At 40.1% G+C, this 23,976-nt stretch overlaps 1 protein-coding gene across 4 annotated transcripts in view; it reads right to left on the reverse strand.

The window, feature by feature from the left end:
• insyn1 (inhibitory synaptic factor 1) overlaps window positions 1-19,011 on the reverse strand; it is a 49,314-nt gene extending 30,303 nt beyond the window's left edge. The window contains exons 1-3 of one of the 4 annotated variants that reach the window (XM_029280928.2): window positions 18,419-19,011; window positions 17,210-17,849; window positions 16,222-16,597 (exon numbers count right to left, since the gene is read on the reverse strand). In XM_029280928.2, the coding sequence (XP_029136761.1) occupies window positions 16,222-16,365 (144 nt within the window). In that variant the 5' untranslated portion in view covers window positions 16,366-16,597; window positions 17,210-17,849; window positions 18,419-19,011. The other 3 variants (XM_029280911.2, XM_065953026.1, XM_065953027.1) reach the window with 3 other exon arrangements.
• Between the last annotated feature and the right edge of the window lie 4,965 nt (window positions 19,012-23,976).

Genomic DNA, 23,976 nt, shown 5'->3' on the forward strand with positions numbered 1-23,976 from the left:
TTTGCTGTGTTGAAGTGAATGTATTAATGCAAGTATACTATTTGCAGCTGCACATTTCAGTCATTGATGAGGATATCAAACGATTACCATGTAACCATGACAGCTGTATTGAATGTATTGAAAATATAATGTGTAGAATAGTGCATGTCTCTTTGCCAGCTGAGGAGAGGTGATGAAAGCAGTGCATGCATTAATTCAGTCAATGGAGCGGAAATTAATGAATTATTAATTTCCTTCAATCTAGAAGTGTATGACCTCACAGATCGTCAGGCTTCAACTGCCAGAGTCAGGGTAACCACCAATAAAATCAATGGGATCTGTCTTTAATAAATGTTTTTGTATTGATCTTCATCTTTATATTGATTAAATGAAGCGTACATTTGAATTAATCTAGACCTATAATAATGTTACAACTACAATGAGGCGACTGTGGCCTAGTTGGTAGAGTCGTCGTCTTTCAACGGGAAGGCAGAGGGTTCGATCCCCATCTCCTGCAGCAACACGTCTGATGTGTCCTTGGGCAAGACACTTAACCCCGAATTGCTCCCGCTGCTTCAGCGGCGGCGTATTAGTGTGGATGAATGGGATTAGTTACTTCTGATGGTCTCACTACGTCGCAACCACTGAGATCATTCTGTGGATGGGTAAGAATGTGAAGGTGTGACACGCGGTGTAAAAGCCTGAAGACTAGAAAAGCGCTACATAAGCTCAAGTCCATTTACCGGTAACTAGGGGTTAAATTATTATTGTTATTTTTACTCTCTGTTCCGTTAGCTGTCAAACTGCACTTTAAAATGCTAAAATGATTTGTGGGCTGCATCTTGCAAATATTCTATTGGGTGTTCATCTGCATTTATTTCAGAATACAGTAAAATAATCTACAATTCCCTGCAGTACGACACCATGTCATCTTATTTCTTTTGTGTTGCCTAATGTTGGTCCAATAACCCAAATCACAAATTCCCTGCAATGTTAACCAAGATAAACATTGTTTACATTGCAGATTCGTATGGTTAATTTCACTTCTGTTGTTCAACTCATCTTAACTAATCTGCTAAAGTTCTCGGTCTTTTTATTTTTCACATTTATTCTAACGTGAAATATGTTTATATGTTTTTGAACTTAAACCACATAACTGCAGAAGAGACATGCTTACACATGATTTTTTTATCATCATTGCTTTAGTGTGACATTTGGTATTAACATACAGTGTTAGATAAAGTTAACACAGGCATTATTCGAGGTATTATTGATGTTATAATTCAGTTGTCAAACAGCAGCTTGGTCATAAAACTATCTGAAGAGGCTTGTGATCATGCAAGTCTTGTTAGCTCTTTAAGAACCATGAACATGTTACACCAAGAACAACAGACTATATAATATGTTGCATCTAAAGAATGAGGATCATAAAGACCTGACATAAACATGTGTAAAAATGTCAGGAAAATAGGAATACATGAAAGGGAGGCAATAAAAACACTGAACAGTGTTTATTACTCGGACCAAACAATAATTTCTCCTTGATGTAGGGAAATGGTTGTCATGGCACTGTGTTGGAAACAAAGAAGTCACTCCATAAGGCTATTAACCTTGGCAATTTGCGAATGTTCATCTATAAAATCATTAGTAAATTCCTTTTTTCCCCCCAATTTGCTTTCTGCATAATCATAATTAGGATTTTTCTCTCTAATCAGAACCTGCAGCACAAAGTCCACTGCAGCCACACCAACCTGCAGAGCCATCATCAGTTAATATCCTTGTGAATAACAGCAGACCAAAAAGTTTAATTATATTTTTCACCCTCATAGACCTTGCTGCATTATCTACATTGCATAAAAGTCAAAATTCTCAGTTTTCATTATCCTGGCCATAAACTGTCATCTGTACAGGTGACAAAAAATGATCAATCATCCCAAACAGTTTGCTGACATTGTCTGTCCTATTTGCTCTTAACTCTTTCTGAATAATTAGCCTCCCCTCTGTGCTATGCCTCTCTCATCTTGCCCTGTATCGGAGTAAATGCTGCGTTGTCTTGCTATCGACATTGACAGTGGTGGCAGATATACATGCTGTGCCACTGGCAGAGTGTGAGATGCTTCTGCAAGGCTCGGATTGAAAGAGAAGGAGGGGGACTCCAGTCACACGGAGAGCTGTCTTTGAAGAACTCTATAGGGTTTCTTTCATATCTTTTTACATCTCCCTCTGGAAGATTGTAAAGGTGATGACCTTAACAGGGAGACACAGTCACTGGTGATCCATGTACAAACATTATGACAAACACCACCTTTAAGCTTAACTGAAGTGTTTCTCCTTCAGAAATACGAGCACAGCTAAATTTGTACTGGAAGTTAAACTTATTATAATGACCAGCTTATTCACCTGCAGCCTCACCAGCTGCTACAACAACACTGGCTGGCACAATACTTCTTGGCTTCTTTTTCAGTTATCCCCAATGCAATTTAACACCACATGTCCATTCGCAAGCAAACAACTATCCACCTAGCCAAAAAGAAATCAAGAAATAGTGCAGATAAATGTGAAAGAAGCATTCAAAATAATAGAAATGTGGAAACAGTCTTCTTCACATTCTCCTGTTCCTTTTTTAATGTACCAAACTCACAGCATGCAAAGAGGCCAATTGAGTGAATATGTTTTTTAACTTGTTAAATCTAAATCTAGCTAGCTTTCCTTTTTTTCTGTTTTGTGTTTGAGGATGAGTTCAGTGATCTTTGATGATTCACTGTTGTCTTGACAATTAATGTAGCACTCTTCAGACGCCCACTTCTCAGAGGTGGCAGGGTTACTGCATTGTAATGATAACATACCAACTCTACATTCGCTTCAGGTTTGTTGAATGTAATAGTGTCAATTACTGCTCCATTTGAAAGTATACTTCAGAAATGATTAAAAAAACAAAAGACACTATAAGGCTGGCGAAACAAGGCAATTATGACACCCTGCTTTGTTGGTCTGTTGTTGTTTTTTGCCTTTCTAGAGTACCCTGTGCTTTTCCTCTGTACAGTGCCTGTGAGTACACTTGTGCCTGATCAGACTTGAAGCTGTTTGTTGGCACTTAATGACATTTTTACCTCCTTTCTACATCATAGAAAGGGTGTTGTACTTTCTTTTAGATGCACCTCCCCTTGGACAAAATTGCTGGCTAAATGAATTGTAGAATTGTAGAGTGTTATTGCTCATTTGGAAAAGTGCATTACTTCTGTAAAAACCTTTCATAACCTCGGAGAATGAGACTTTAGAGCGTACTCTAGAAAAGTCTGTGTTGTTTGACTGGGCTCGCATTCTGCAGTGTGTACAAAATCAAGGGCACATTTGGAAAAAAAAAGGCAAATAATTATCTATAAAAAAGTAAAACAAGTTCTTATAATCCCTTTGCAACTACTCTCAACAAATATAAATAACGGATTTGTTGAAAATCAGAAACCATATGTATGTTAGTCTTTGACCATTTTCAAAGATCCAATTATATTTTGTTGAACTCACCTTAGACTTAAAACATGTTAAGCATATCCTTTTCTGAACACCTGTTGCAAATTTGTGCTGCATGACTGTGTAAAGAACAACACAGCTGCTCTTATTTTCCCCAGTAAAATAAACAATTTTAGAATACTCTTTGAAAATGGAACTGAGGGTGCTTTTTTAATGTGTTTTACAGGGATTAAAGTTCTCCGTTTCTAGAACGGATCTCCATCAATTTCATAATTGCAGTGATACTTTTGTGTGATTCAGAGAAAGAAGCAGGTTGGTGACAACTTTACATGTAAATTGCAGCTTTTGCTGTCAGGCATTTATCTGAGTCCTGTCCCACAAGTTCAGCACTGTGGCATTTAGAACTTTTATCTCGTCGGCTACAGTACGTGATGTCTGGTTAAGCTTCCACTCTCAGTGTCCAGGCTTTTATTGTGGTAATGAACATCAGCATGCACTGTCCCCTTCATGTCTGGACTTGTAATCTTCAGTCATAAACTGTAAAAAGACAAGCACAAAGCCTCAGTGAAGTCACCCACTGGTTACTGAAGGGGCCACTTGAAGCTCTTCCATGGCGGTCGCCATATTGGAATTCCTGTCTCAACCTATCTTTCGGTTGACCTACACTGCCCTGGCCCTAATTAGAAATAGCTATTATTTGCCTTAAAAAAAATTAGATATAAAAAAATTTACCCGTACAAAGTGTGCCAATAAATTGGAGCCAATCAGAACAATTTGGTTTTTTTAACCAGGCTGTAAGAATGTATATTTCAGTTGTAAAAACTGGCATGTTGATTGGGTGTGGATGCGGCTTCTGCAACCAGCCTCGAGTAGTTGCTGAGGAATTGCAGTTTATTTGCACTTCTGCATTGGTTTCATTTTTCAACATCAGAGGTTGTATGCAACTTTTTCTTTTACCCAACCAAAGTGAACATGCCAGAGTTTATAATGAATCAAGTTTTATTACCTGCTGTCAGAGCAAACAACCGCACTGCTACCGGTTGATACAAAACAGCAACCACTGTCTTTCAGATCTAATGTTGCAATTCCCGATTGAGTGGGATAAACAATGTACTTCTTTATAAAGTAGCTTACTTTACCCTGGAGCTGTCTCTTTTAATTTAACTAAACCCAATCTACTCACTCCACTGAATTTATTAACCAGCTTTAGTTTGACTACAAGTTACTTGTACGATTCAGATTAATTTAGCAAAATATGACGTCACTCACTTATGAAACAGTCCACCTGGTGGGCAGGAAAGTCTTCAAGCTATGGAGAAGTTATAATTCTCGGGAAAACCCAGAGAGGAGGATTGTGTGGACAAATGCTGTTAAAGGCTCCTCTGTTCCTTTAGGGAACAAAACAAACAAAATGTATCAATTAAATATTGTGTTAACTTGATCAAAATATAGACTTTCTTTAAACTAACATTACTGCCACAGAACAGTGATTTAAGGTGACAGCTAACAGTGATCCTGATGCTACCATTGGGTAACGTTAAATAGCTAATCTTAGCTAATTAGTCAAGTAACTAAAGCTATGAATTGTATGCTGAGGGAATCGACAGGGTATCCATCAGGATGTAAATAAATATATACAACTTATATTTTTCAATTAAAATCAGATGCAACAACACAGTGAAGCACACATTATTTCTTAAAAAAATAGAATAAGATAATTCATTTTCTGTAATAGTTAAGGCTGTCAATATAACACGTTAATTTTCGAATAATTAATAATTAGAAAAAAATAACATGTTAAAAATGCAAATTAATCACAATCTGTGACCTTCTGTCACGCCCTATAGTCACACCCCATGACCCTGCACGTTCTACAGTAGTTTTTTAAACATGATGGGGCAGATGATAAAACGTTGCTCAGCGTACTGAATGGACGATTTCCGAAATTGCAGTAAATCTACCAGTGACAGATTAACAAATGCAATCGCAAAATGGATTGCAATGGACTGCAGGCCAATTTCGATGGTCGAGGACAAGGGGTTAAGGGAGACGTTACAGATTGAGTCCTCCGACACAACTTAAAAGCCGCCATAAAGAAGCACAATCACATCTAAAATTCTGTTACTGTCGACCACATTTTCCTTACTTATTTACAATAAAGGTGAGAGCTTTAAAAAAATGTCAAGAAGATTTTTTTAAACTTGGGGGTTTGCTTTCTGGATTTCCAAACCATCAGTCAAACAGGTCTAAGTGGAGACAGGACAACCTTGAAGGTGTTGTGTCCGATACAGCAATGGAAAGTGTGTACCATTTTGTGTGTATGTGTGTGTGTTTTTGTGTGTGTTGTTTTTCAGAACACAAAGGAACTATGCTTGGACAAATGTGCAAATTAATAAAAGAGAAGTGTACATTATGGTCTAACCTTCCTTCTTGGCATCGTTTGTATTTTCAGATCAAGAGATGAGAACTCATAAATATTGTAATTAATACTACAGGCTATCAGGTCAAATATTAAACCAAGCCAGTTTGTACAGTGGCTTAATTGTTTTATACTTGTCATAGTAGGGACAAATTAAAAAATATATATTCAATGCTTTAAATGTTTGATGACATAGGCTGTTCCATTTTACAATAATGAACATGGAAATAAGCTTTCCAGCATACACAATTCTACAAAATGATTTTAATAACTTTTTACCTGCTAATATTACCTAGCAAACCAAGAAACCAAACCTTATTCTAATATTCAGTTCAATTGTACTCTACACACAGAACTAACCATAAGCAGTTTTATTTATCCTTTGTGCAAATTATATAAATGTTGAAGAGGATACAGATGCTCAGTTTATATGTGATCTCAGTCCAGCTATTCCTGCTCATTGAAACTGAACAATCTTATAATACTCTGGGTTGATTAATGATGCAGCACAGACTACAGCTAAAAATAAAAGAAAGGACTAAAAATCCTCTTGATGATCCTTCAGTGTAACACAGTCCCAAAGATTGTAGCTGGATTAAGGCGCTATGCTTTTGAGTGGGTTGTCCTGCGATGCTCTGAATACTTTCACAGGCTAGGGAAAAAAGGAAGAACATAGTAACCCTTCAAAAGCTGTTCATTAATTTGTATATATCTTCTTCTGCCTTGCATGCATCCATACTCATAGTAAAAACTAGTATCCACACCTGGCTAAAGACACAGTCAGTCTGACGGCCTAATGGAAAGGCATCTGTCCCTCTGTGTACAGTATGCTTTGACACAATGAAATGATGTTGCTATTCTTGGAGGCTGCTCTCGCTTTTCGATGGATGCCATTTTTCACACCATTAACTACAGCCTACTGGTTTTATTCACAGCACAGAGATAGACCAAAACAATCCTAAACACGCCCACGAACTTGCACAATTGCAACAATTGATATAAGCTGTTCCACCCAGTCTGTCGCAATTCTGTGCTGCAGGAGAAGCCATTATCTTCATCCTCCCTTCATCTCTCTCTCCCTCTGTCCCTTTCTCTCTTTCACACATTCTCTGCCTTTCACTCCTCTTTTCATCCTATTCAGCTCTATCCTTGCCTTGGGACAGGCAAAAGGCTTCGTGGCTGAATCACAAAGTAAAAACTTGCATGGTCAAATTTTTCACAGCTTTATCTGTAACTGGCCCAAAGTAGGCGGGTAAGTTGATAAAAATCAATGAACAAGACGAGCACAATTTTTGGAGTGTTTACCTCAGCAGAGGTCTAACCTAAAGCCCTCATTACAGTCTGTGCTGAGTGTAAGGTTCGTGGAGGGAGGCAGAGCTCAAAGGGCCAGCTAATCCAGTGGGTCTTACAGGCATGATAGGCTCATCAATATGCTGGGCCTGCATCCTAAAGAAGCTGGGGCTCCACAGCAGAGCTAGGTAAAAGAGGCTCAAGGGAATGCTTTGCGTGGTGCTGTTTTATTCTCTACACAGCTGTCAAGGTTAGATGCCACTAGAGCCTTAACCCATTGTTTACTGCTACTCCCTCCCTCTTGGATTCTGCTCTCCTTTCAGTCCATCATACTGCTTACTTTAAATAAAGAGACTTAGGGATAAGATATTCCGATGCTGCCATCATTGCAAACTTGGCTTTTCCAAAGGATCAGCTTAAAGTGCAATGAATTTGATATCCTCTTTTTTTTGTAAAAGCCTATGGAAATATGGCTTGAAATTGTCAAATCAGCTTGAATTTTCATATCAGTTTGAAAACGTCATTCATAACTATTAGAAAACCTAATTCAAAAAAGGCTAGGTGCATGTGGCCGAACATTCTTTTCACTGTGCAGCCTTAAACAGTACATTTGTGTCATCTGAGTCAGAATAAGAGGAAGGAGCAGAAACCCTGTCATCTTAGAATTATTCATTTCCAGTTGTCATTTAATGATGAGTTACAAATGCTTTGCCAACCATTTCATAGCATGCAATTTTAATACAAAATGAATAACATTGGCTGAGATGCCTCTATTCCTGCATAATCAAGTGGCTACCTCCAGTGTTGAAGCACTGCAGTATCTCTAGTGTCCATTGGGGGCTGGTTAGAAAAGCCTCAGATGTCCCATCAACACCCATATTATAATGCCTTTTTTGGCAGCAGAAATAAACATGGTTATAACCTATTTAAAAAAATCTATATCTATAGTCTATGTATTTTTTGGTGCACACTGTACAGAGCTATTCAGACCAAAAATTCTGCTTCACAGACGAATGGGTGCCGTCACTGAGGCTACGTCCATGTTTTATTAATTCTAAGGTTATAATGCCTAATAGCCACTCTGTAGCTTTAGCGCTTGATTGTTAAGGAACCTAACTTCCCAAACCAACACTTCACAATGGGTCATCAACAGCCTGAACAAAGCTCCAACTTCAGCAGTCTCACCGATGTGGCTGGAACTTTCTCTTCCTTTTGTTTTCAACCTCTGACACTCACCCTGGACTCTTTCAGTTTTTTTTTTTTTTTTTTTTAAAGATTTATTTTTGGGTTTTTCGTGCCTTTAATGCAGATATAGGACAGTGGATAGAGTCGGAAACCAGGGAGAGACATGCGGAAAGGGGCCACGGGTGGAAGCGAACCCGGGCCTACCACTCGAGACGAGAGTCTCAACACATGGGACGCGCGCCCTAACCATTGCACCACCAGCGCACCCCCTTTCAGTTTTATTTTAACTGTTGATTTTTGTTCAGCTTTTGTCCAGGAACAGATTGTTTAAAGATTTTACAATACTAGTTTTTTGAGAGAGTGCTCACGAGAGTTAAAGCAATGAAGCCAGAAGTGATAGCTACCTTTCAACTATGACGCAAACGCGTCTGCGGTCTCTTCTAAAACTTTTATGCTGTAGCAGCAACTCACCAGATCATCTCATAAGAATCACTGAAAAAAAAACAGTATCAGTTCATCATTTCACATCCTTTTCCTTTTACATTTCCTATGTGTATTGCTTCTTTTTAATTTAATGCAGTATTTTTTCTGGCCGGAGTGGGACAGTGTTATATGCAATCCCCCCGGCTTTGAGTCTTTCAATAGTTTATTAGCTAGCCTGTCATAATTTGGAGCCCTGATTTGTATCAGATAATCTTTTGTCAATGGGTTCCCATTATGGTTTTGTAAAAACAAACTAAAGAATGCATACGCCATTTCGGATTCTGTTTTAAGTGAGTTCGACTAAAAGATGATGTGACATTTCACGCCACTGGAAGCAATATTTAATCAGTAGTGAGAACAATGGAGTCTTTGATTAATTCCAAGAACAGAACATTTATTGTGGAGCTCAGCTCAAGGCAGCAACACAGGTGTGGTGATGGCAGGGTGTTTTGTGTTGAGGCTTGAGGTACCTTGTACTTGTTGTTTTCCCCAGCAAAGAGAACTCTGCCGGAGGCACATCACAAAGTTTAATTTAGGAATTTAATTTCCACACAAAAAAGAGGTCAGGCAAAGAGGAACAAATAGACAGACACAGCGGGCGGGTACTTGTCGTTTCTACAAAATAGCTTTTAATGAGAGCCTTTGGCCCAGGTATGTCAGGTTGAAGGGTACTTTTCTTCAGTGCGTGGTAAAGCTTTCTGTGTTGCCCACTGAGTGTTGTTGGCCTACAAGGACAGCTGGTCTGCTTGTTCACAAGTTTGAGATTTGGCCAAACCCTTCCTTTCTCTGAAGGAAATAAATTCTTTGGTGGACAACAGGCTCAGCCATTCCCAATGGAGAGCATTGGGCTCTGGTCAACTGGGCAGTAAACCCAAAACATTGGCAACCAAGCCAAAACGGTTCTGTCGGAAATGATCTACCAGAACACAGCTTTGTGACTGATTGCAATTTCTGATTATAGGCACTAATTTAGAAAAATAAAAAAAGGAACCACAATCTCATGACATTATGGTGTGAAAAACAAACAAGTTGTCAAATGATGTTAGAATAAACCTAGTTTTTACTTATAGTAAAATTACTTGGCATCTTGGTTAGTGATAAGCAATATGACCTGAGATTCATATAATGTTTTTTTGAGTTTTTTTGCAGTTGCAGTTATTGTATTTTATTGTGGTATTACGGATTCAGAAGGAATAACTCAAAAGAACTTGTATTCACGCACTATGACCCTCCTCCCACTCCCCCTCAAAGAAACCTGCAACACAATATTTAGTTCATTTCTATGCATGACAACAGAGTAAGATGTTTTGTAAGTCAGTGTGTGGTCAGCAAATTGGGGCTTGTAACTGAATGTGTGTTGTTTTAAAAAAAATAAAAAATTCTGCTACAGAGTTGTGTTAAGCTGCTGCTGAAAACATCACATTTCCTGATATGACTCTTTCACAATAAAAGTGTTACAACTTCTTGATAACAGATAACTTTTAGTGTGAAGAATTTTTCCGAAATAGAATTTATCATCAAAATAGCTGAGCTATAGTGGTGATGCAATTAGAAAAGAATATCAACAACACCATAGGGGGTTATAGTGTTCACAGCCGCTCATTTGACCATGAATCAGCACCACAGCCTGCTTCTTTTGTTCATCTTTGATTTAAGACAAGCAAGACATCAGTTAAAACACACCTTTAGCAGGTAGACTCGTTGTAATGAAGATATAAAACCATGCTGTGCTGGTCTCAAGTGAAACAGGGTCAAGCCATTCCAGCATCCATTCCTGTTAGAGCCCCAGAGAAACAAGATGTGTTGCAAGCGATCACACCCACTTAATGTTGCTGTTATTTGCGGAAACTTGGAGGGTGTAGAATAAAGGTTTACCTGATTGCTGAGCCACAATTTGCTTTCATTGTAAACTCTGACACCCACTCTGACACAAAGACAAAGGGAGCCGTTTTGTCAGTGAGAGTGTGAGACACTGGCTCTGCTCTCATGGTCAGTGCGAAACAAGCACAAGACAGGGGGGCTCAATCTATGCTGTTGTCTATGACAAATTACTATTTAATGCTACCTTATTTTCTAGCCACTGTTGCTTGTTGGTTGAACAATCAGTGTTGCCTCATGTGTGCACTTCAACCAAGCGTATTTATTTAAACCAGTTAGGACAATGTGACAAATATCCATGTCTTGGCAGAATGTAATAGTGCTGGTAATGATACGGGTTTACCATCCCTCCCCTAATGTTGTTGCATCCATAGAAGAAACACTTTTGTTGGGGAACTTTTATCAACAAAAACTGTATATATTCCCAACTTGGTGACTAAGGGACAACATTCATTTAGAGCAAAGAATTCATCTTAGCTTACGTTGCGGTAAACCGTTGCATACTCTCTTCTTACTCCCCTCCTATAATGTATAATGGTTTTTGTCTCACATTTCTCTGCAGTGACCCATTTTTTCCCACAGTACTCATTAAATTGTGGACTATCTTTGCCATGCCCTTAAACTTTCCAAAAAAGATTCCATAATAGGATCAACTATTTCATTGAATGAAAAAGTGTTTATCCCCATCCATTGTTCTCAAGTGCTTGTGATTACTGGAGTCCCCACATGGTTAAATGTTGAGGGAGTCTTGCTAGGCAGTTTTCTGCTCCCTGCCCTGCTCAGCAGCAGCATCAGTGGGGGGAAACGCACAGTGAAGAGAGGATATGGCCCCTGCAGAAAAAATGGCCCTTTGATTTTGGTTTTGGTCTCCCTTGGGTTGCCTTTGGGTCTGGAACAGATTTGGTTAGTGCTGAGCGCGGCAGCTTCAGAGGAGAGGGATTGTGATTCCCCCCTCGATGTGTCATAACTGGTTTCAGTCTCGATAAGGAGATGCTGGCTGGCTGGCTGGCTGGCTGGCTGGCTGGCTGATCTGGGTCCAACCTTTTGGGTACCTTAGCCCTTTAGAAAGCTTTAAAAATGTTTTAAAATGTAAAAAGCCTTGGTTAAAAAAGAGCACCACACGATAGCCTTTCTGATCAAATCATTAACATTGCTGTTTTCTTTGACGAAATCTGTCTAAAATCAAAGCCTTTATTTGACAGCAAAGCCAATGGGATTGTGCTGCTGGAATTTTTTGATGAATGGATATGAATAGACCACCCCATTTTGCTACTGTCTCTGCTGTACCTCCAGAGATGAGATGCAATCTTCGAACCCCTCGGCTTAGTCCGATAAAAATATGGTCTCTGGAGTAAAGCACATTTTTTCAGGACTCCTGGTGCAGCCAGCGGTTATTCAGAAAACATAAAAAGTAGAGCCTGACCGATTATCGGCCAGCTGATAAATAGGCCGATATTAGTAGATTTATTCACCAGTTTAAAAGCATTTCATATTAGTTTTATTGTATGACACTAGAAGTTTTCCTTCACAAGCAAAGTGTGATATATAGATTACAACAAGAATTATCAGCATTATCAGTGTCCAGAGTGTCAAATGTTTTTGCACATACATGCACAGTTACTTTCCAGTTGAGTGATCTTGTCTTCGTTATACTGTATATTTTTTATGCAAGTGTTTGATAACTGCATTTGAGGGATCAACTCAATAAATGTATACATTTATATCTATCTATCTCTAAAGATTGCAGATAGATCTAAGAAAGATAGCGGCCAATATATCGGATATTTTTTCTCCCCAATATCGATTTTTGCATTGGCTCAAAAAATGTACATTTGTCGGGCTCTAATAAAAAGGATTTTCGTACAAAGGGCTCCTTCAGGAGTTGAAGTTGGAGTAAATCGTGGTCGGATGATAGTTACGGTTCTGGAGTTTAAATATTACCATTCTGTTCAACCTCAATAGTACTCCGACCACAAGTGGAATACAGAATACTTCAAAAATGAATGAATGAATAAATAAAATACGTGTCCCAAATCAAAGAGATTGCGTGGAAGTATTTTTGCTCATTAGGTCGAGCACAACATTTTGTGAAACAAGCTGCCCTAAAAAGCTGATAGTCTGCTACTCACAGGTGAATTTCAGCAGATCAAAAGCATTCATGACACACTTTAAAAAATCCATTATATAGTTCTAAAACTGCATGGTTGCATGTCTTGTTAATAAACCTGTTACTCAGGACTTCCTCCCAAAAAGCTGACTTTTTTAAATACACTGTTTTCACCTGACACAAGTGTTTTCCTGCTGCATCTTCAGGCCTGTAGCTGAATAAAAAGCATGAACCTCTCTCCAGTACAATGATGAGCATACCGACAACAATCACAAGGCTGACTGATGGAGGCCGGTGTCCTGGACAAGCTGTACTCTGCTACTGATAATTGCTCTTTGTCCAGCTTATTTTCACTTCTCTCATTTGGAGCTGTAATTCTACTAGTCCTGATTGCCTTCCTGTGTTCATTTGTCTTGAGACGAGCACAGTTGTGCAGCATCGTCTGCTCATGGTTCTGTTCTGCATAATCACTACATCCACATAAAAACAGTCAGTCCTCCCATTTGGTCCAACATAAATATGTTAAGCTAACTACCGACCACCTTTCCCCTAGTTGATACAACTGCTTCTTCTCCGCTGTCTTCTTCCTTTTCGTTAGCCCTTGTCGTTGCATTCTTTCAATTCTCTAATAACCAGCACAAGTGTCCTCCTACATTAAGGTTTACTTATTTTTCCTCAGTTTGGGCACAAGGAAAACTTAATATCAGAAATGTCAGTGGTTGCTTTGCATCCTCCTTGGTGCCATTTCCCCTACTTGTTTATCCTCAGACTTCTGAGTCCAAGGTTGACATGAATTATTTCCTCCAGAGATGTCACTGCTGCCACTATTACTATAACAAATGAAGTAGTTTATAAGTTTGTTCCCGTCAAATGTCCTTCCTTAAGATCCTTCTCATTTAACCTGTCGTGAAGCCTGTAATAGGATTCACAAGTCAACAGCAATCTTGAAAATCTTGACAATTGTGACTTTCTTTCTATCCTGTCTGTTGTCTGCATTACATTACATGACACAGACATTCAGGTTAAAAAAAAAAAAAAAAAAGAGATAACAGGGTTGACAGTCTCGTCTGTTCAGAGAGTCAGGAGCAAATGAGGTTAGCTGACTTGAGTTGGAGTAAGTGAATTAAAGTTAAGAAAATGACATTCTGGATATCTGGATATAGTCTGTAGTGCTTCAAATATCCCACATCTGCTACAGTATATCAGCTCATATTCCTGTTGCCTAGACTGCTTTGCAAGCCATTTGTTGGCAAACAAATTATTTAAATTTTTTTAGAACAGTACCGGAGATTTGTGATTCCCCTGGGACCTTTTATCTTTTTCCTTCCTTGGAGCGTTTAAAAATATTTGTTCAATTTAGAAAATGGTCAACTGTATAAATTCTCATTGAAATCATGATATTAAAATAATAATTCTATTTACCCTTAAAGCCTAAGAAGACACATTGTAATGGTTGCTGCAAAGACCAGCCAGGCCAGGCTTGAGCAGAAAATTGATTCTGAATAATAAAGGGGTTAAATAAGCGTTTTAAATATTTTTTGTTTCAGCTTTTGTCCATTTGGCACAGTGTAACTGATTCTTAGGCTTTAATAGCAATACCAGGAAGTAAGTATACCAACAGACCAGTATATTTCCTGTTTTCTTTGGATCTAAATTTTTTGGAGTGTCGGCTTTAACTCCTGAGAGTCACTGCAGTGTATCCAGTTCCCCAAAGACCTTGTGGGTGATAATCAGTCATTACTGCTCCTTCACTGAGTTATTTATTTCACTACATTCACACAGCAATTCATCATTTATTTATGTGACAGTTGTTATCTATTATGTTGTTCCTTTCATGTGGCCAAGAATGAGAGATTTTATGGAACATTAGGCTTTCATGCATCTGATGGTGCTTCACAGATTATGTTTCTTCATCTCCGTTTGATGCAATTGACAATCTCACAGGTCGGATAATTGCAGGATATTGATACCAGCATTATGACCGCCACTGCAGCTTGTATTAATCCCTTAGCCCTTTCAATATGTGGGATTGTGCTCTCCCAATAAAAAAATACTTTTGAGCCACTGTGCAGAGCCCTCTCTGATGGGGTCTGGGATAAGAATGGTAATATGCGTCAGTGCTGGCATCGGCACTGGCTGTGTTTTTGTTTATAAATAGCTCCAGCTAGCATTATTCCACTTGCAGTTGTCCCATAATCATCAATCACTCCCCCACACAGTTCGGCTACTCCTGATCACCAGAGAGAAGGTGCCCGGTGAGTTGTGCCCTTGCACCTCCAAATGCGCAGGTACATAAAGTAGAACATAGTGAGTGGGACAGAGCTTGGAGACAGAGGGAGAAGGGGAGAGGGATGGGTTCCTAGGCTGTGATGGAGTGAGTTATGGCAGCTTCACCCCTGGATCTTCAGAACACCCCTCCTCCTCCTACAGGTCATTACATGCACTATCATCCACCATTTCACTTATTTAACACATTCAGAAACACAAGCACAAGCATACAATCCCTCTGCATCCCTGAGCTGAAGCAGGTGGGAGGTTAATCATGTGATGATCTTGGGGGATGTGGGATGGGCCAGACACAACTGTTAGCACAGGTTTCATTTGTCTCTGTCTTCCTATCTGCCTTTATCTCTCTCTTTGAAAGAGCTTTGCAAGGAGAGTTCACGGCTTTGAGGAAGCTGCAGGGGAAGATCCCAAAGAGATGATTAGGGCCATTTTGTACTCTCACACCCATGGACAGATGCACTCCGCATTATCAGCTGTCACACACTCACACTTTTTGTCCCTGTACTTGTAGATACTTGTAAGAACTCATGCACATAAACAGAGTCTCTTTCTTTAGATCCTTGTTCAAACTGTGCTTTACATACGCACTATACACACCTTACATACACACAAATGTCATCTCCCAGCGTTACCATGGCAGTTGCAAAAATACAGTAGAAATCCAGCTGATCCTTAGCAAAATGGTTATATAACTATTGCGGCGCTAAGTCTTGTATCTTATCTAAGCCTGCCTCTGTTTCCTTTCAGCATGGCTTTGCTGCTTTTCAATAGCTCTTCACAATTTCTGACCCTCCCACAAGACTCCACTGAACACATGAAGGACATTTGTATTTGCTGATGAGCAATTGTTTGATTAGTTTGGAAGACTGCCTTGCTGTCGTTGTCATCAACATTATCCTCATATTATAAAAACAAAGACAAAAGTCAGAGCTCTTCACTTTCAAATCTAAATCAAAATCTCCATGCTGCAGAAATAATTTTACACTTAATTAAAGGCAGCCCACTTATGAAGCACACCCACATGGCACTCACATCCTCCTCTACCTCCACCTTTTCTTCCCCCCTGAGTAATAATCCTCCCCGGAAAAAAAAAAAAAAAAATGTGTAAACTGAATTTGAACCTCACCTCCCGGAGTTCCTTTGCCACATCCTTGAGCTCAATGAGGATACCTTCCAGCTGGTTAATCACCATCTTCATGTGGCTGCGGATGCGTTCTCTCGGGCTGGGGGTCTCAGAGGTGTCCCGGGCCGGAGCTCTGCTGAGGGACATCCTTTACAGGGCGACGTGGGGCCAGTGGCCAACAGGCTGAGGGCGTGGGGGAGCCGAGTCGGGGTCCATGTCTTTGGCTACAAGGAGCCTCAGTGCTACTGATCCGAACAGGGGCCCCGGCCACACAGGGAGACCTCAACATCTTAAAAGCACCTGGGCAGCCAAAACGCCTTGCCTTGCCCGCACACTCGGCACAGGGTCACACTCTGACATCCATGCCCTCTGGTAGACACTTCCAAAAACGACAAGAAAATGAACATGGGAAATGTCAAACGCTGTAAATCCATTGAGAAAGAAGAGGCAAAATACATGGACTAAAGCTGGTATGAAACTCTTACATAACCATGTTGAGCCAACTCATCTCATGTGTCAGTGTGTATGTTTGAAATTGTTCCCCAGGAGATGCTATTTAAAACGCCTGTCTATAGAGGAAAAAGACTTCTCCCCTACCCCACTTTTCCTGTACAATCTTTTTTACATGTGAAACATAATAACATCATGGCAGATTAATATACAAAAGTGAAAGCAGAAAATGGGTTCATATTAACCCCTTTATAGACAAAGCTATAGAAAAATAGAACTCCCAGTAGTTGCTCAATTTTCAAAACGGTCGTGTTCTACATTATCGGCCAACTGGGACAAGATTTTCCTTCTAAATATAGTATCTCAGTGAGGACTACTGTCTTTCCAGATAGAAAGGACTGATCCTGTTTGGAAAAAAGGGGATATTCCTCTGTTCAGTGTGGCGTTTCCTCCTCCAGGAAAAATAAAACGACTGTCAGTAGGAACTCACATCAAAATAAACTTTGCTTGACATCCATTTTCTTTGCAGATGATGACTTACTCATGCCGTCCTTCACTTGTCGTCCATGAAAGGCAAAGAAAGGTAGGCGTGGGTCCTTTCACAGAGTGTCCAATCTCCCCCGAAGCAGGGCTTATTCCAGGTGGCTTGGGATTAGAATGAATTGATTTCCAAGCCAGCAGACTGTGACTTGTGATGAGAATTTTGTGGAGGGATAACCAAAATTCATGGTGTCGATATGAGACAGTTACAAGGGAGGCTGGAAGGAAAATGAGAACCTTCCACTGGAATTTGGAAGGCAGCCTGTCTTCATGCAACGGTGTTATCCAAGTTCTCTCTGAAAAACACTGACCCACAGCAGTCCACAGGGGTGTGCCCAAAAACCAAGAGAGCAGAAAGAGAAAAGGATTCTCTCCTCTCCTTCAGTTGTTGCTAAGGGAACCCGGTCTGCCTCCTTGTGCTGTGATTGGATAATTATTTTACTTCTTATCTGTGTAGTGTTTGGTTTTCTCTGTGGACTCTTTTCAGAGAGGCACAGAGCTCTGTGCCATCCAGCAGGACCTGATAAATCCTATGAAAGCTTCCCAGAGGAACCCCAGAGAACAAGCAGGGGGGAGAGCTTCTCGCCAAATCCAAGGCGATGCCTCTGCCACGGGATGCGTTGGCCAATCACACATGGCACCTGGACAGAGGGAGAAAGAAAACAATCACTTATTCTCCAGTCTCTCATCCTACCATCATTTATTTTTTCCTTCTTGTTTATCTGGATCATACCAGCATAAAAAATAACACAAATAAAGTGAAAAAAAAAAGAAAAAAGATGAACTGCGTTGACAATTTTAGCTGTTGTTGAAATTGAAATTCCTTCCTTGGAGTACTTGCCTCACCTGCACAAACACACACACACACACACACACACACACACACACACACACACACACACACACACACACACACACACACACGCAGGAACACACACCTACTCACCTTTCCTGTGCATCACTTTGCTGTTGCTATGCCCAGAGCTCACTGTCCACGCACAGCAGGATCATTCAAGCTACACACAACCTGCTGATTCTTTATCAGTCCCTCTGTCGGTCGCACTAACATCTTCTCCACTCGCCACCTTGCTCTACTCTCTTCCTCTCTCTGTCTCTCTTACACACACACACTCCCTTTCACTCTGTCACTATCTCTCTGTCATCCTCACACACACTCTCACACACACAGTCCTCTCCCTCCCCTACTTACTGTCTTGACAGAGAGAGAAGCTTCTATCAGCAGGGTTATTTCACTCTGAGGCTGTGGCTCATCAGAGGAGGAGTACAAGTGGAGGATGAAGCCGTGGAGGAGGAGGAAGAGGAGGAGGCAGGAGGCATGAGATGGGAACGATGAATGGCCCTGATAGCACTCTGAGAGTGGAGAGAGGAGGCTGAGGATGACTAACAGCCACGAGAGCTCCTGCTTTGGATTGTGATGCTGCCGCGGCCGCTGCTACCATCACTCAGATAACTGTTCTGCTGAAAACATGCCACCCGTCATCCGCGTCAGCTTTCGCCCACTTCGGGAGGTAGCAGTCAGAACTGGCTGGGCTGCTGCTGCTGTAAAAAGAAAAAGGAGCTATGTGATTCCTATGACAGCCTCTCCCTCTCAGTCTCTCTGCCTGTTTATCGTCTCTCTCCCTCACCTCTTTCTGTCACTCTGACTCTCTCCCTTTCTCCTTCCCCGTCTCTCTGCCCCTGCGCCCTCTCTGTGTCCTCGCTGACTGTCGGATGAAGGGAAGCTGATGCCAGAGTTTATCGTGAGGGCTCAGGCTCCTGCCAGCACCACTCCGCTGCTCTGCTCGGCTCTGTGGAGGCGGGGCTTGGTGCTTTAAAGGCACAGTGTGTCTCACAGTCCCTCCTCTGACTCGCTCCTCTCCTGTCTTCTTCTTCTCCTCTCACTGCTGGCATCTACACCCTCTTACTCTGCCTATCTAGCCTTTGTCACAGTGCTATCGAGGGTGTTATCGCTGTCTTAAATCAAGATGAAGTCTTCCTCTGCCTTGAGCCAAGCAGTCTCTAGGGATGGGGTGTCCACAAAAAAAATCCCTGGCTGTGACATCACAAACAGACAAAAGAAGGTTGGCGTTTGATGACCTCATCTGACAGAGAGACAGAAATAGGGAGGGAGGGCCAGCATGACTTTTTCTCATCCCTGTTCTCTTCATCAGCATCTTTTTAGGACAACAGCCCTCCAAAACCCCACCAGAGTCAATTGTCCTAATAAGAATTAGTTTTAGTTTTGCCAAACGAAATAATGTAACAGTAAAGCAAATGCATAATGACAACTTCTTGAGCAATGCACCAGAGTGTCCAGAGGGGTTTGGTAGATAGCTGTACTAGGCAGCCATAGGCTCTGTGCATTACATAGCATAATTGTAAAGAGAAATGCCGAGTGGATTCAGGTTAGGTGGATCTTTCTTGCTGATGAATGTTCTTCTGTCCTCTTTGTTTTTTCCCTACTAGGATTCCAGACCTTATGCTGATGCTTTAAAGCTAGTTGGGGGACATTTTGCAATATAATAAATAATATTTTGCACGTTTGCTGTAATTAATAGTAGATTGAGTGTGGCTTTAAACACTCAATATTTAAATATAATAAAAAAGAATGCTTCATATTCTTTGTTAGCCTTTTCTAAGTACACATGTGCATTGTGTCAGCTTAGAACTTCATCAAATTTAGAAAATGTTTTCAAATATTGAAGCACGTAGTGGCTCAATGTGGAGAATGGGGATTGCAAAGGGGATCTGAGGCATTTCCTTGCATTCACACATGGCTGCTGGATCTCTGTGCAGAAAAGATGCTTCTCACAAACTGCTTCTGTCAAGAAACAGGTGTCCTTGAGCATGTTTCCTTTGTACCTGCACTTCTTAGTCTCTCTGCACATATGGGAGGCTCCCTTCTTAGAACAAAGCAACAGTTTCACTTACTTATTTTTAGGTTTCATTTTACTTTTTTTTTTTTTTGCCATCATTTCCTATTTTCTTGACATTGCAAAAGTACTGTTACCCCCTGGATATTCATGATGTATTTACTAGAGCTCTCCCTATAAGAACAAATGTGTCATATACTAAATGACCTCTCTGTAGAAAGGCCCAGGTGCACAGCATAGATATAGCTCTATGTCAATGATGCCTTCATTGGGAGGGAATTGGATTATTTCCCCCTGTTAAATATATTTTTAATACTAAGGTCATTCTGACTGGTGAGTTTTACTAGCAATCTGGAGTGGGTCCAGCCAAATATTGGTCCTTGGATTTATTGTTCCATGTGGTTTATGGCAACATAATATCAAACATAATGTTTTTTCTAGTCAGGCACAGGCTCACAAAGAAGCACAGAGGTGCATAAACAACAATACATAGAGGCACACAGAAACACACACATCAAATACACTCACATAAACCTGGCTGAGCATTCCTATCCAGTCCAGAGGAAACTATATTGGTGATATGGTAAAGCCCAATAGAGATTTTATAAGGCTTACATTGTTTACCTCCCAATAAGCTATCATACTCCTACTTATTGAACATCAGAGATCAACAGTCCTTTTTATTAGAGTTCTTTTTCGGCTACCTTCCTCTCAGTGTCTGGTTGAACATCCACTGATAAAAGATGTGCACAGGATTTATTTTTTATGAAGTGAAGGGAGGTGAATAACTGAGATCAATACAGATATTCTAAATCATCCCTATGTCCACACACAATCCACATGTATGGTTACACAAACAACAAGAAAATTACTCTGGGGCATTTTCATTTATTTATTTGTGGGCAGCTTGAGTCAGTGTAGTGCATGTTGGAAACCCCTTGTAGAAAACACAAAATAAAATAATAATAATGTCTCACACAAGAGACAAATAAGACAAAATGGCAGCAGGTATGTGCTCCTTCTGGTTGCAAAAGTTCTACAATGGGATTCAGTTGAAATGTAGAAAAGAAGTGGTGCACAATAGTAGCAAACAACACCAAATTTGATTGAAGAAGAAAGAGGATGACACATTTGGAAATGTTCTTTCTTGCAGAGAAACTTAATGCCTTTGTATGCAACATTTCTGACTTTATACCTCCTTTGTTTAATATGTATATAAAACAGGATCCAAAAGTGCATCCATCCTTGCTTGATATCCAAGGGTTACTTACTTTTTTTGAGAAATAAAAATGTTTGCCTAGAAGTTGTATTTACACTTTAAGAAGAAAAAATTCATTATTTCCAAGAAGATAAAAATTGATTGAAAAGGAAAGCCTATACTTTCTTACAAATTACAAGCAACAAGGAAATATAATGTAGCTTTTCATTGTGCAATTTCTATGTGGGACTATTCCCTCTATCCCAACAGTACAAACCACCCTTCCTCCAGCAATACATCACTCTTCCCTCTTCACTAATTAGCTCTCATTCAGTCCTCAATACTCCTGATTCCCTTCATCGCTCAAAAAGCTGCAAACACAGACTTCTTTCTGTCTGCGGAGGAAACGATGCCGCTGTGTGCTTTAAACAATACCATTTTTATAAGTTAACTCCCAATTTCAACAATTATCCACCATCCATTCTAAAACTTAAAGGTAGAGTTCAAATGCACAATGTCTGAAACATATATTAACCATATGCTTCGTGGTGAGTGTTAACCCGTACACTGAGCTTGTTGTTATTACGGAATGGAACACTGACAGAGTGAAGAGGTTCCATTCTGTTATAAAACCTGCTCACTGTACATCCTCCCTCTTATTACACAGCTCCCTACTTCAAAAATCTATAACAAAAAAGTATGGGGAAATTATACATTTCTTCTGCTTATCAAATCACTAGAGAAGTCCAACGATATCTTCTCGATAGCCCCACCGTATCCCATACCACTTTCCATTATGTGGTTATTTCATGTGCCATCTTCAATTTTGTAGATTTATATGTCATAGCATAAAGTTTGAGCATCTTTTGACCACTGTTTGCCACTGCTTTTTTCGACTTTCCTTTTCTCCCACAGTAAACAAACTACTTGTAAAGGTTTACCAGGGTTAAAATCTCTAGCAACCACCTGATCTGCATGGTGGTGGTTTGTTCCTCTTAACAAAGGGTGGGCCATGGAGAGATTGCAGAATATTGATAAGCACCAATCAGAATCAAGTATTAAACATGGCTGATTTAATCTCCTGATTTGACTGACATATTATGACAGATTACAGAAAATGTGATGATGGACTTAATGCAGGTTTTGCAACATTTGTTAAAATGTTGTAGATGTAGTAGTTGCATCATGGTCTTTTGTCACAGCACACAAACTGAAGTTTCCCACCATATTCTTAATCTAATCTTCTGATTGCTGGGCCAGCGTTCGTTTTACCAGCGAAATGCAGCCACATTTGTTTGTATTATCCTTCTTTTTTTTAGGGGGGGGTAATAACATAACCTTCTTAGCATTTTGTCAGGAGATAATCTTCTATTTTGGAATGCTCCCTTTAATTAATCTGCCTCCATTATGTTTTCCCTCTCCTGGCCATTGTGTGGCACTGTAGTGTAGTTGTGACTTGCTTTTTTTTCTCTGCTCTCACTGAGGGCTAAAATGGAGGACAGACAGAGAAAAGTTGCATGCTTTTGTAATATGAATACTGAAATATTAATTGTTACATGACACTTCTAGTGTGAGAAGAAATCACAGGATTATGTGGTGCAGAATCAAAGGCGGATTATTTGCAGTTTTTAATGCACATTCACTACATACTCATGAATAAATTACAAGATTCTTGGCAGAGAGTTCATTTCTGGCATCATTTATTTAAAAGTATGTATAGTCAAATGATTCCCACTGATAAAAATGCACTCTCACTAAGAGGATTAAGTATTTTTCCATATAATCTCTGCCATCATAAATCCGCAGTTGAATTTTTGGCTTTATGACGACTGAGACTGAATGATGATTTATGGACCAAAGGAATCAGTTGGCACATCTGGCATCTACAATATGCATGACCAAACACAGACATCAGGCACTGTTTATGATTTCCACTTATGTCCTTGATATTCCACAGACAAACGCTAAGGGACAGAGATCTCAGAGGCCCAGCCTGTCTTACAACAACACCATCCTCTTCACTTGCCTGTCTACTGACCTTTTGATATTTCAGTCTGCATCCAACAACTGTGTGTGTGTGTGTGTGTGTGTGTGTGTGTGTGTGTGTGTGTGTGTGTGTGTGTGTGTGTGTGTGTGTGTGTGTGTGTGTGTGTGTGTGTGTGTGTGTGTGTGTGTGTGTGTGTGTGTGTGTGTGTGTGTGTGTGTGTGTGTGTGATTTAAGCAGTCACGCAGCATGCAGAGGCTGTCTCAGACCATAGCACCCTGTGATGGATCAGTGCTCTTACACAATGAAATGAAACTTAAGTGTTGGATTGATTTCTCATTTACTTTCCTCAACAGTGGTAGAAATAAAGTCAGTGCGTAAAGCCACACTGGGGGGAGGTCTTGGTCTGAGAGGGGCTGTTGTGTCATTATGAAGGCTACTCCTGTGTCATAGTCAACACATGTTTCTGAGCATACATTACTTAAGTGTCGTCATTCTCCTCATTGTATATCAATGTGAATTTCTCTGATGTGGAGTATTGCTTAGGGTTACCTTAATATCTGTGTCCGTATGTGATTCTATCATGCTTCTATTGTGCTCTTTTTAAAATCACAATCGAATGGAATTGCGGTCCACAACATTTATATCTGAGCACATTTATCCTCATCATAGATTTGAAGAAACAAACATTTCACATAGAGAATCTATACTCT

The sequence above is a fragment of the Labrus bergylta genome, chromosome 3, assembly GCF_963930695.1.
Source record: "Labrus bergylta chromosome 3, fLabBer1.1, whole genome shotgun sequence".
In the NCBI taxonomy this organism is placed as follows: domain Eukaryota; kingdom Metazoa; phylum Chordata; class Actinopteri; order Labriformes; family Labridae; genus Labrus; species Labrus bergylta.